The sequence below is a fragment of the Thermothelomyces thermophilus genome, chromosome 6 (assembly GCF_000226095.1).
Source record: "Thermothelomyces thermophilus ATCC 42464 chromosome 6, complete sequence".
Lineage (NCBI taxonomy): Eukaryota > Fungi > Ascomycota > Sordariomycetes > Sordariales > Chaetomiaceae > Thermothelomyces > Thermothelomyces thermophilus.
In genome coordinates this window covers 3,503,374-3,514,342 of record NC_016477.1, presented here as the reverse complement: position 1 = coordinate 3,514,342, position 10,969 = coordinate 3,503,374, and the positions used below count along the sequence as shown (strand labels likewise).

The 10,969-nt window shown below is 45.7% G+C and overlaps 1 protein-coding gene across 1 annotated transcript; it reads right to left on the bottom strand.

Annotated features, from left to right (window-relative positions):
- Positions 1-9,373: 9,373 nt before the first annotated feature.
- Positions 9,374-10,239, bottom strand: MYCTH_2310986 (uncharacterized protein). Its single transcript, XM_003666320.1, has 3 exons — positions 10,175-10,239; positions 9,920-10,117; positions 9,374-9,854 (listed from the first exon to the last, which is right to left on the bottom strand). The coding sequence occupies exon 3, from the start codon at positions 9,676-9,678 to the stop codon at positions 9,490-9,492; it is 189 nt and encodes a 62-aa protein (XP_003666368.1). The 5' UTR covers positions 9,679-9,854; positions 9,920-10,117; positions 10,175-10,239; the 3' UTR covers positions 9,374-9,489.
- Between the last annotated feature and the right edge of the window lie 730 nt (positions 10,240-10,969).

Here is a 10,969-nt window from a genome sequence, read left to right as displayed (position 1 = left end):
GCCCAGTATAGAGTTAGAGATTACCTTACTAGACAAACTTCGTAACTTTACTAACCTCTTTAATAAGGAGAAAGCTAGTAGACTCCCCCTATATCGTAGTACAGCCGACCATTATATCAAATTAAAGGAAGGCCTAGATAGAAAGATTCCCGAACTCCCTTAGGGGCCTCTCTATAATATGCTACGAGATTATTTATTAGAAGTCCGAAAACAAGTCGTTAACTTGCTAGATAAGGGATAGATCTAAGCTAGCTCCTCTTTGGCTATTGCCTCTATCCTCTTAGTAAAGAAAGTAGACGGAGGATAGAGGTTTTATATCGACTATCGGGCGTTAAATAAGATTATAAAGTAAGATTGGTACCCCCTTCTACTTATTAAGGAGATACTCTACTCCCTAGCCAGAGCTAAGTAGTTTACGAAGCTTAACGTCTAGGCGGCCTTTTACTATATCTAGATTATAGAGGGTTACGAGTATTTAATAGTATTTCGGACCTAGTTTATCCTCTTTAAGTAGCTTATCTACCCCTTTAGACTTATAGGTATACCTATAACTTTCTAATAATATATTAATAATACTCTCGGCCTAATACTTAGAGACTTTATAATAATATACCTTAATAATATCTTAGTCTATATATTAGGTAGTAAGAAAGATTATATAAGGTAGGTGAGGGATATACTCTAAAGGCTATAAAAAGTAAGACTTATATTAGATCTTAAGAAATATATATTTGCTATAAAAGAAGTCAAATATCTTGGCTATATTATAAAGGTAGGGGCTTAGGTTTACCTAGACCCTAAAAAGCTAGCCGCTATCCACGAGTAAGAGGTACTATATAAGGTTCGGGGAGTACGGAGCTTCCTAGGGTTTATAAACTTCTACTAAGACTTTATCCCTAACTTCTCTATACTAACTATACCCTTAATATGGTTAACTCGTAAGAACACCCCATTTTAGTAGGAGACTAAGGAACAAGAGGCCTTTAAAGCTCTTAAAATAGCTTTTATATCGGAACTAGTCCTAGTATAATAGGATCCTAAACGGGAGATAGTACTCGAGGTAGACTACTCCAGGATGGTATTAAGAGGGTACTTATCCTAATAGGGAGAAGATAGGGTTCTATATCCTATGGCCTATTATTCTATAAAACTATCCCCGGCCGAATGGAACTATACGATCTATAACAAGGAATTACTTACGATTATCTTATATCTAAAGGCCTAATTAGCTAAGCTTTGTAGTGTTACCGCCTCCTTTCAGATCCTAACTAACTATAAAAACCTTAAATACTTCTCTTAGCCTCGTTTAATTAGTAAACGGCAAGCTTAATAGGCTAAAATACTCTCCCTCTTTAACTTTGAACTTTATTACTAACCGGGATTATAAGCTTCCTATCCTAATGCCTTATCCTACCATAAATAAGATTACCCTAAGGATATATAGTATATAGTGTAACTCCTCCCTGCCATTCGGATAGATATAACTGGTACCTCGTCGTTACCTGAAATATACTACCTGCCAAAGGGGAGTACCATTTTCGTAGATGGATAGCTAATAGCTTTATAGGACGAGGGAGTTATTAAGGACAAACATTATATATACTAGCTCTAGGCTATCTAAGATAGGGCCCGAAAATTCCTAAAGGAGGTAAATATAATATAGACCTAGATTATAGATTACTCCCTTAATATATAGGGTGCCCTTTAATTCTAGGGTAGACTTTGGCTTTCTATATAGGAGCTATTTATAACTACCATTCTTTAACGTATCTATAACTCCCCTATATCGGGCTACCTAGGGAGGAACGGGTTATTTAAAATATTCTAATGGGACTACCATTAGGACTTTATATCTCTGGATATAAAGAGATTTACGAGGAACTACTATACGTGTTAAAGGGCTAAGGTTTTATATTAACTATAATAAGGACTCCTCTAGCCCCTACCTATCGTTAATCGCTTCTAGAAATAGATTTCTATCGATTTTATAGTCAATCTCCCTATATAAGACAAGAATTTACCCTAGTACCTTATAGTAATTACTAACCGGCTATTAAAGTATGTCTAGCTTGAAGCTATGTCCTTAATAGGAGCCGAGGTATATATACTCCGATTCTGGGATATATAGTAGAGGTTTTATAGATTTCTAATATAAATTATTACTAATTATAGTTCGGACTAGCTTAGCTAGTTTTGGACTACCCTCTATAGGATTATTAGCATCGAATAGCTATTATCGATAGCCTATTACCTATGAATAGATAAAGGTATAGAATGTACAAACTAGGAGGTATAGACTATCCTATAGACTATAGTTTCCTTTGCCTAGTATAACTAGCCTAAATATCTACCTATATACTAGCTTATAATTAATAACCGTAACTCGATAGTAATTAGGATAAGTATAAGCTACCTCTTCTATAGTTATAATATAAGCCTAATATAGTTTACCGACTTGTTAGATACTCCTATCTCGACCCTATAAGGAAGAGCTACTAATTTCTTACATTACCTAAGAGAAGGTATAGAATAGACCTAGGCTACTATTATATATATATAATAGCATTAGTAAGAAAATACTAATTACTCTTAATATCTAGTTAAAAGGTTTAAGGTAGGGGATAAAGTATAGCTATCCTTATATAATATTAAGACTAACCGCCCTAGCTATAAACTTAACTAAGTTAATACTAAATATAAAGTAATTATAATACTAATACTATTAATAATAACTTTAAATATTCCCTATAGCCTCTACCCTACCTTCTATATTAACCTTATTAAGAGCCGAGGTACTTCTCTTGTATCTTTGCGAATACCCTACCAAAACACATGAAACTACCGTCGCTAGAAAGCTCTCGAAAAACGCTATTTAACGGTACCACTTTCAACCACGCGCGAGCCGTTGCGGGTATACAACAGGCATCGCAGGCGTAGAAACCGGACCCGACCGCAATCCGACCGTACCTCGCACGCCTGTCAAAATTTTCACCGTACAGACCACCTAGCGCCCCTGAACGTAACGTCGATTTAAAGCCTACCGCCAAGCCACTAAGTAGGGAGGCCTATGGCTTCGAACTAATCAAAGGGAGGCCTGCTATAGGCCTACCTGTCACGAATAAGCACATAGGCGGCCTGGCAGGCTACAGCCAGGACGCGAGACATTCCGACAGCTAATCACTTGACGGACCAATCAGAAGATTATCACCGCCAAGACTAAGGTCTTCACTGGTGATAATAACATGTCACCGTCGACAACGCAGAATCACGAAGTGAAAGGAGAAGTGGTACTGGTGATAACTATTGAAGAAGGACAGACAATTGTGTATATATAGCTAGCTAGTCACTCGTTATAGTGGACTCTGGGAGTTCACCAGTGGTAACAATCACAATCACAGTACTCATACCAAGCATTGCTGATTACTGTGAGAGACAACTCTAAGTGTTGTTGTGAACCCTTTGGCTTCACCGAATCCCTCAGACGACCCGCCTGCTTGTCCCGCTCAATCCACCTCCGTCTGGACCCTTTTAGAAGAAGTCTGAGTTGGGTTCGTCACACGTTGTTACCACTCCCTTTGTTCTGTCATGGTTCAGAACGGAGGTGACTTCGACCTCGACATCGACATGGCTACCGACGTCACGGCCGAACAGCTGCTCACTCAGCTTGGTCAACTCCAGCAGCGGGTTCAGGAGTTGGACCAGAGAGACAAGGCTGCTCAAGCTCGAATCAAGGAACTCGAGAACCGCGAAAAGTACTCGTAGAAGTTGGTCAACGAGGCCTACGCCAAAATCGAGGCACTCGAGGGCGCCAAAGCGAAGCGTATCAAGATCGAACCACCTGGCAAATACGGAGGAACCAAGGAGGATCTCGCAGGATTCCTGACAAACCTCCGATCCTACTTCCGGCTTAATGACGACAAGTTTCCGGATGACAAAGCCAAAGTCCTCTACGTAGCCACGAGACTAGAGGGCAAGGTACTTAGATGGTTCGAGCCTACGTGGAACGACTATCTCACCGAGGAAGATGAAGACGACCGAGACGCGTTCACGTAGGCAGTCTTTCGGTCTTACGACCGTTTCGAAGAAGAGCTTCGGAAGGTTTTTGGCGACAAAGATGAGAAGATTTATACGTAAGAAAGACTCGCTAATCTCCGACAGACCAAGTTAGCAGCCTCCTACGCCGTACAATTCAGACAGGACATGCTCAAGTCTCAGCTTAACGACGAGGCGTTGATGCAATTGTTCTATAACGGCTTGAAGGAAAAGGTCAAGGACGAGCTGTACAAGTACGATCGGCCTGAGACTCTGGATAAATATATCGCGCAGGCCATCAGAATCGATGATCGACTCTACGTACGAGAGCAGCAGAAACGAGGTCGAATGAACGGAACCACGGTTAAGGCCAACGACAAGAAAAAGCGAGCGTACGTCAGTACTTCATACGGGACGCACCCCGGAGCCATGGATGTGGACGCAGCGTAGAAGTAGGACCAGAAGAAGACGACCAAAGACAAGTCCAATGTCACCTACTATAACTACGGAAAGAAAGGGCACTACAAGCGAGAATACCGAAGCCCGAAGAAAGAATGGAAACCAACCCCGGGAAAGGAAATTGCGGCCATCGACGAAACCACCAAGGACGTCATCGAAGTAGCGGCTACGAGCTACAAAGACAAGGGCAGTGACACGGACAGTCTCGGACACGACGGCAACGGTGAAGACGAACAAGCACCGAACTCCGAACTGGTCACTGTGGATCTAGAGACAGGTCTTGCCGAATGGGACATGGCAGGAGAATATGCACCGCCAGCTTCGATTCTCCCGGCCTTAGGACAGTGGGGTTTTACGGTCACGCAGAGGCGGGATGGATCGTGGACAACCGACACCTAAGGAATCGAAAGACCTGGACCCGATGCTCTATTCCTCCAGGAACAAATCGAATGGTACCGTAACGAAGTTTTCCGACTTAATACGGAACTGCGTGAACGGGATGAACGCTTGACTCGACTCGCCTAGTAGAGCGATGAGATGAAGGACGAAATGAGGGAACTCTGACGTATCGTGGAAACTATTAAAGGAGAACAGCCCGTGATATATGATGGGCCCGATAGCTACACCGAGCATCTTGACGGCCAGCAACTCAGCAACGACGTGCGGAACCTAGAATACCAGTTTATACGAGCGAACCGCAGAAAAGACGAACGTACGTGGGAAAGCTACTGGAAGAAACACTCCTACCTTAGCATTGGAGTACCTACGGTCCACGTACAATGGGAAGGATTCGGGAAAGAATTCTAATACCTTCCAGGCGACGCCACGTGACTGTACCTGTGACACGAGGCACATGTACAAGTGCCCTGGTTCTAGTGTGTGGCACACGAATGCCGATATCACTTCTGCGACAAATTCGAAAACAATCACTAGCCGACCTGATAGGAAAACAGGGACAGAGACTTGTGCCCTGTGGAATGGGTCTACGATACAGGAAACAGAGCGGCCGAATTGCTCTAGAAGATCGAAACTCGTAATCTAGAAGGCATTACGGTAGTTCCAAAACGAGTCTGGCCTAGGCACTGCGGAACCGGACGAGATATATGGGACTCGTGCTGGAGCAACGATTGCCTCTATCACGCGGACGAAAAGAAATTGCGAATTCGGGAGCTTCAGACGAAGCTATGGTACGCATGACGGAAAGTAGAACGGACCTAATGGTGGGAAGCCGCAAGCACTCAATGGCTTACGGAAATGAGCACGATCGATGAAGCCGCTATTAGCCGAACAACCAAAGAGGTCAGTACTGACCTGGGAAACGGGTCAGGGCCCTTCGAGGGGCCCGGAAACCATTAACGCCCGCGTAGCGGCGAGTGGTAGCGCAGTACAGGAGGAACTGGCGTAAGAGACCACTATATCGAGACCTCCCGGCAGGAACATAGGAAATCGCCGTAATCTTTGGACGACGGCGGCAAGACAAGCGATTGTGGATAACAGCACAGTGGAAACAGCACGAAATGCTCGCACTAGTGGATAGTAGAGCAGAGATAAACCTGATTTCGCCGACGCTTGTGAATTAGCTACAGATACCCTAGAGAATGAAGCGGAAGCATGGCATAGTCAAAGGGCCATTTCCGACGCAATAGGTACGTAGAGAGACCGAACCGATCGACATCACTGTGGTAGGAAAGACCACAGCAGTCGTATTCAGCATTATAGACATAGGCAACGACAAAGACATGATATTGGGGTTACCATGGCATGAAGATTACGACCCGGACATTAGCTAGAAGAATAGTAGCCACTTGCGACCCCAAACGGAGTCGTATTCGACTAGCGAGATGGGGAGCGCGTAAGGATCGCGAGCGGACGATGCTTAGGGGAAGGCATGTCCTACGGATCCACCGCAAGAGACGGACAGTGGCAGGCAGACCACTACGGACTCTGGAAGAGGCGGCATAACGACATCGATATCGCGACAGGAGGAACGAGCTGAATCGCCGATAGCTGTTCTCTCCGTTGACGAATGTGGAGCACTGCAATTGGAGCAGTAGGTTGAGACAGGAGAAATCGCCAGTATCGCCATAGACGGAACCAAGTTCGTATACTACTAGAAAACCAAGAGACGAGACAAGACTAGGGAAGTACTAAAGGAATACGAAGGATACCTAGCATTCGAACCAAAGCATCTAGAAGGATTACCAGAACACGGCCCATAGGATCACGAGATCAAGCTCAAGGAAGGAGCACGACTGAAGTTCTTCAAGATTTACCACACGAGCCAGACGCAGAACGAAGAACTTAAGCGATATTTGGAGGAGAACCTTCGAAGAGGACATATCCGCCCGTCGATATCGCTAGCAGGCTACCTAATCCTGTTTGTGCCCAAGAAAGACGGAAAGCTACGGTTATGTATCGACTATCGGCAACTCAACGAACAAACCGTGAAAAACCGATACCCGTTACCGCTGATCTCACGGCTCCGAGATCAGTTGGCAGGAGCCCAATATTTCACGCGTCTTGACTTGCCATCGGCCTACAACCACATACGGATCAAAGAAGGCGACGAGTAGAAAACGGCCTTTAGGACACCCTATGGCCACTACGAGTACCTCGTCATGCCATTTGGACTTACGAACGCGCCGGCAACGTTCCAAGCCCTAATTGATCAAGCTATCCGACCCTTTCTCGACAAATTTGCGGTATGTTATCTCGACGACATACTCATCTTCTCCAAGACGATGGACGAACACCGGAAGCACGTGAAAGCAGTGCTGGACGCGCTGCACGCGTACAAGCTATTAGTTAACAAGGAAAAGAGCGAATTCCACGTCAGGAAAACGGTGTTTTTGGGATATAAGATATCCCTGGGACAAATCCGGATGGAACCTTCAAAGGTTAAAGCCATCAAGAATTGGCCACGACCGACGTCAGTCACGGAAGTACGAAGTTTCATCGGATTTGCGAACTTCTACCGGATGTTCATCAGGAACTTTGGAGCGATCGCACGACCTTTGCACGAACTCACCAAGAAGAATGCTGAATTCCAATGGGAAGAACAACACGAGCAAGCATTCACGCAAATCCGCAACGCCATTACTGAAGACCTAGTACTGGTACTGCCAGACCCCAAGAAGTCATTTGAGGTGGAAACGGACGCTTCAGACTACGCCATCGGAGGACAATTGGGACAACGAGACGAACAAGGGAAGCTACATCCTGTAGCCTTCTTTTCAAAGAAGCTCGACAGACCACGTCTCAATTACCCGATCCACGACAAGGAACTGCTTACGATTGTCGAAGCTTTCAAGGAATGGCGACCATACCTCAGTGGCACGATTGAACCGGTACAAGTATATACGGATCACAAGAATTTGCGATACTTCACGACGACGAAGGAACTTAACGGACGACAAATATGATAGGCAGAATTCCTCGCGGAATTTAACTTCGAGATCCGCTACAAGAAGGGCAAAGAAAACGTACGAGCAGACATCTTAAGCCGACGAACGGATCACACGGAAGGACGAACGGGAACGACACCACTATTGTTCAAGGAACGAACAGACGGAACGCTGCATCACAAAACGTAGACACCCGTGGAAGATGATCCACTTGACTCGTTCCTAGAATGCTGCGCAATCTTTCGAGAGGAAAGGATCAACGAGGCACAGTATCAAGTAGCACCCGGACTAGTGGTACCTGACGAAGTGGAAGAGAAAGATAGGAAACTCTGGTACCGAGGCAAGGCGTACATCCACGACAAAGATCAACAGCTGCGGATGATTCGAGAACTCTACGAGTCAAAACTCGGAGGACACAAAGGAGTTACGAAGACTGTCGCACAAGTCAAGAAACACTACGACTTTCCACAGTTAACGGCACGGGTCAAGGAAGTCGTACGGAACTGCGACATCTGCAATCGAAGCAAAACGGCACGACACAAGCCGTATGGGCTACTTCAGCCACTACCAACAGCTGACAAACCATGGAGTTTAGTTACGATGGACTTCATCATGAAGCTGCCAGAATCTAAGGACACGGCCACAGGAGTAATCTACGACAGTATTCTTACTATAGTAGATCGCCTGACTAAGTAGGCATATTTCTTTCCCTATAAGGAGTCCTGGACAGCGGAACAGTTGGCAGACGTGATCTATCGGCAAGTTGCATCAGTGCATGCTTAGCCGCAAGAATGGATCACCGACAGAGACACTAAGTTCGTATCGAAGTTCTGGCAAGCGTTAATGCAACGATTAGGCGTTAACAGCAAACTGTCAACGGCATATCACCCACAGACCGACGGACAAACGGAGCGACTAAACCAAATCGTCGAACAGTATCTCTGTTCTTACGTCAACTACTAGCAAAACGACTAGGTTATGCTGTTGCCAACAGCACAACTCGCCTACAACACGACGCCAACAGAAACGACCAAAGTCACACCGTTCTTTGCGAACTACGGATACGAAGCAGACCTTAGGCAAGGACCAGAGGTCATAGTGCCAAGAGCAGTAGTCAAAGCAGAACAGATGCACGCACTGCACGAGAAGCTTAAGAAGGAACTCGAGTTTGTCAAAACCAGAATGAAGAACTACTATAACAAACACAGGCTCGAGGGACCTTGCCTAGAGAGGGGAGACAAAGTCTACCTAATCACACGAAACTTGCGAACTAAATGACCAAGCATAAAGCTGGACTTTAAGAAGGTCAGACCCTTCGTTATCAAAGAACGAATTTCGACATCTAACTACCGACTATCGTTACCGTCATCTATGCGACTACGGACGGATGTTTTTCATATTTCACTTCTCGAACCAGCACCAAAAAACGCCAAGGTTGCCACGCACATCGAAGCAGAGGACGAAGAGGAAGAATGGGACGTCGAAGAAATTCTGGATTCACGCATCATCAACAGGGAACTGTAGTACCTAGTCAAATGGCTTGATTTTGGACCAGAGGACAACTTATAGGAACCAGTCAAGAATTTGAACTGCCTTAAGAAACTAGAACAGTTCCACCGGCAGAATCCGGATCGACCAAAGGAAAACCCGGGACAGAACCAAAGACGGCGCCCCAGTCGACAGCATCGACGGCATCATTAATCTGTGACGAGGGCATAGCAGGCGTCTCTTGCCGCTCAACCTCCTCCAACTCGTCCAAGGTCGACAGACCACGCGCCACCATGTCGGCACCTTTCTCCACCAAAAACTCCTTCTGCTGACGAAGACGCCGGAGCCGCGCAAGCTTTTCGGACAACTCGCGCTGGGCTTCTTCCAGACGGCGTTGAGATTTATCCAGCTCAAGTTCGGCACGACGTTTAGCATCCTTGATACGACGCTGCTCCTAGAGAATGCGATCCACTAGAACGAACATCAGGAATTACATTCAAAGGAAAAAAAAAAAAAAGAAAAGGAGACGTGCTTACAGGAAGAAAGCGGTATGCTAGAGCTATTGTAAGAACGACCTTGACGAACGCAGGCTTCGCAACGCTTTGTACGCGTGATCATTTTGCAAACGAGGCCTTGCGACGCGCACCAAGAGCAAGGTATAACGACAAAACCGTTCTTAGCGATGTTCTAAGCAAGGGAAGCACGGTAACGTGCAGAATGCGACTTCCGTTTCTCTATCGGCATTTTGTCAATATGGCGACCGCGACGCAGAAACAGGGAGAATACAGTACTCATAAGCGAAGGGTTGTTAGCGCTATTTGAAACGGCCTAAGAGGGCTTTCGGGTCGAAAGCCTTGAAGGAGGGGCATCGTGTCACGAATAAGCACATGGGCGGCCTAGCAGGCTGTAGCCAGGACGCGGGACATTCTAACAGCCAATCACTTAACGGACCAATCAGAAGATTATCACCGCCAAGACTAAGGTCTTCACTGGTGATAATAACATGTCACCGTCGACAACGCAGAATCACGAAGTGAAAGGAGAAGTGGTACTGGTGATAACTATTGAAGAAGGACAGACAATTGTGTATATATAGCTAGCTAGTCACTCGTTATGGTGGACTCTGGGAGTTCACCAGTGGTAACAATCACAATCACAGTACTCATACCAAGCATTGCTGATTACTGTAAGAGACAACTCTAAGTGTTGTTGTAAACCCTTTGGCTTCACCGAATCCCTCAGACGACCCGCCTGCTTGTCCCGCTCAATCCACCTCCGTCTGGACCCTTTCAGAAGAAGTCTGAGTTGGGTTCGTCACACTACCTTACCCTAGATATCAAGGAACTAAGGGGTCTTATCACGTAACTAGTCGACCTCGTACTAAGCCCTAAACGGGGCAGGGCATAGGACCTTGCTAATGGGCTCTTATAGGGCCTTACGACTACCGTTATAGGCCTGGTTCCGAACCTATAGGAACTTATAGCCGAGGAAGTCAAAAAGAGGCTTAAAGAAGCCCTTAAGGCCACCCCCTACCCTACCTAGGCACAGGTAGCCGTAAGCTTGTAACAGGGGGTAATAGGCCCCTA

Excerpts from the sequence above, each read along its gene's own strand:
- MYCTH_2310986 (XM_003666320.1), bottom strand. The coding sequence starts at position 9,678 with ATGGTGGCGCGTGGTCTGTCGACCTTGGACGAGTTGGAGGAGGTTGAG.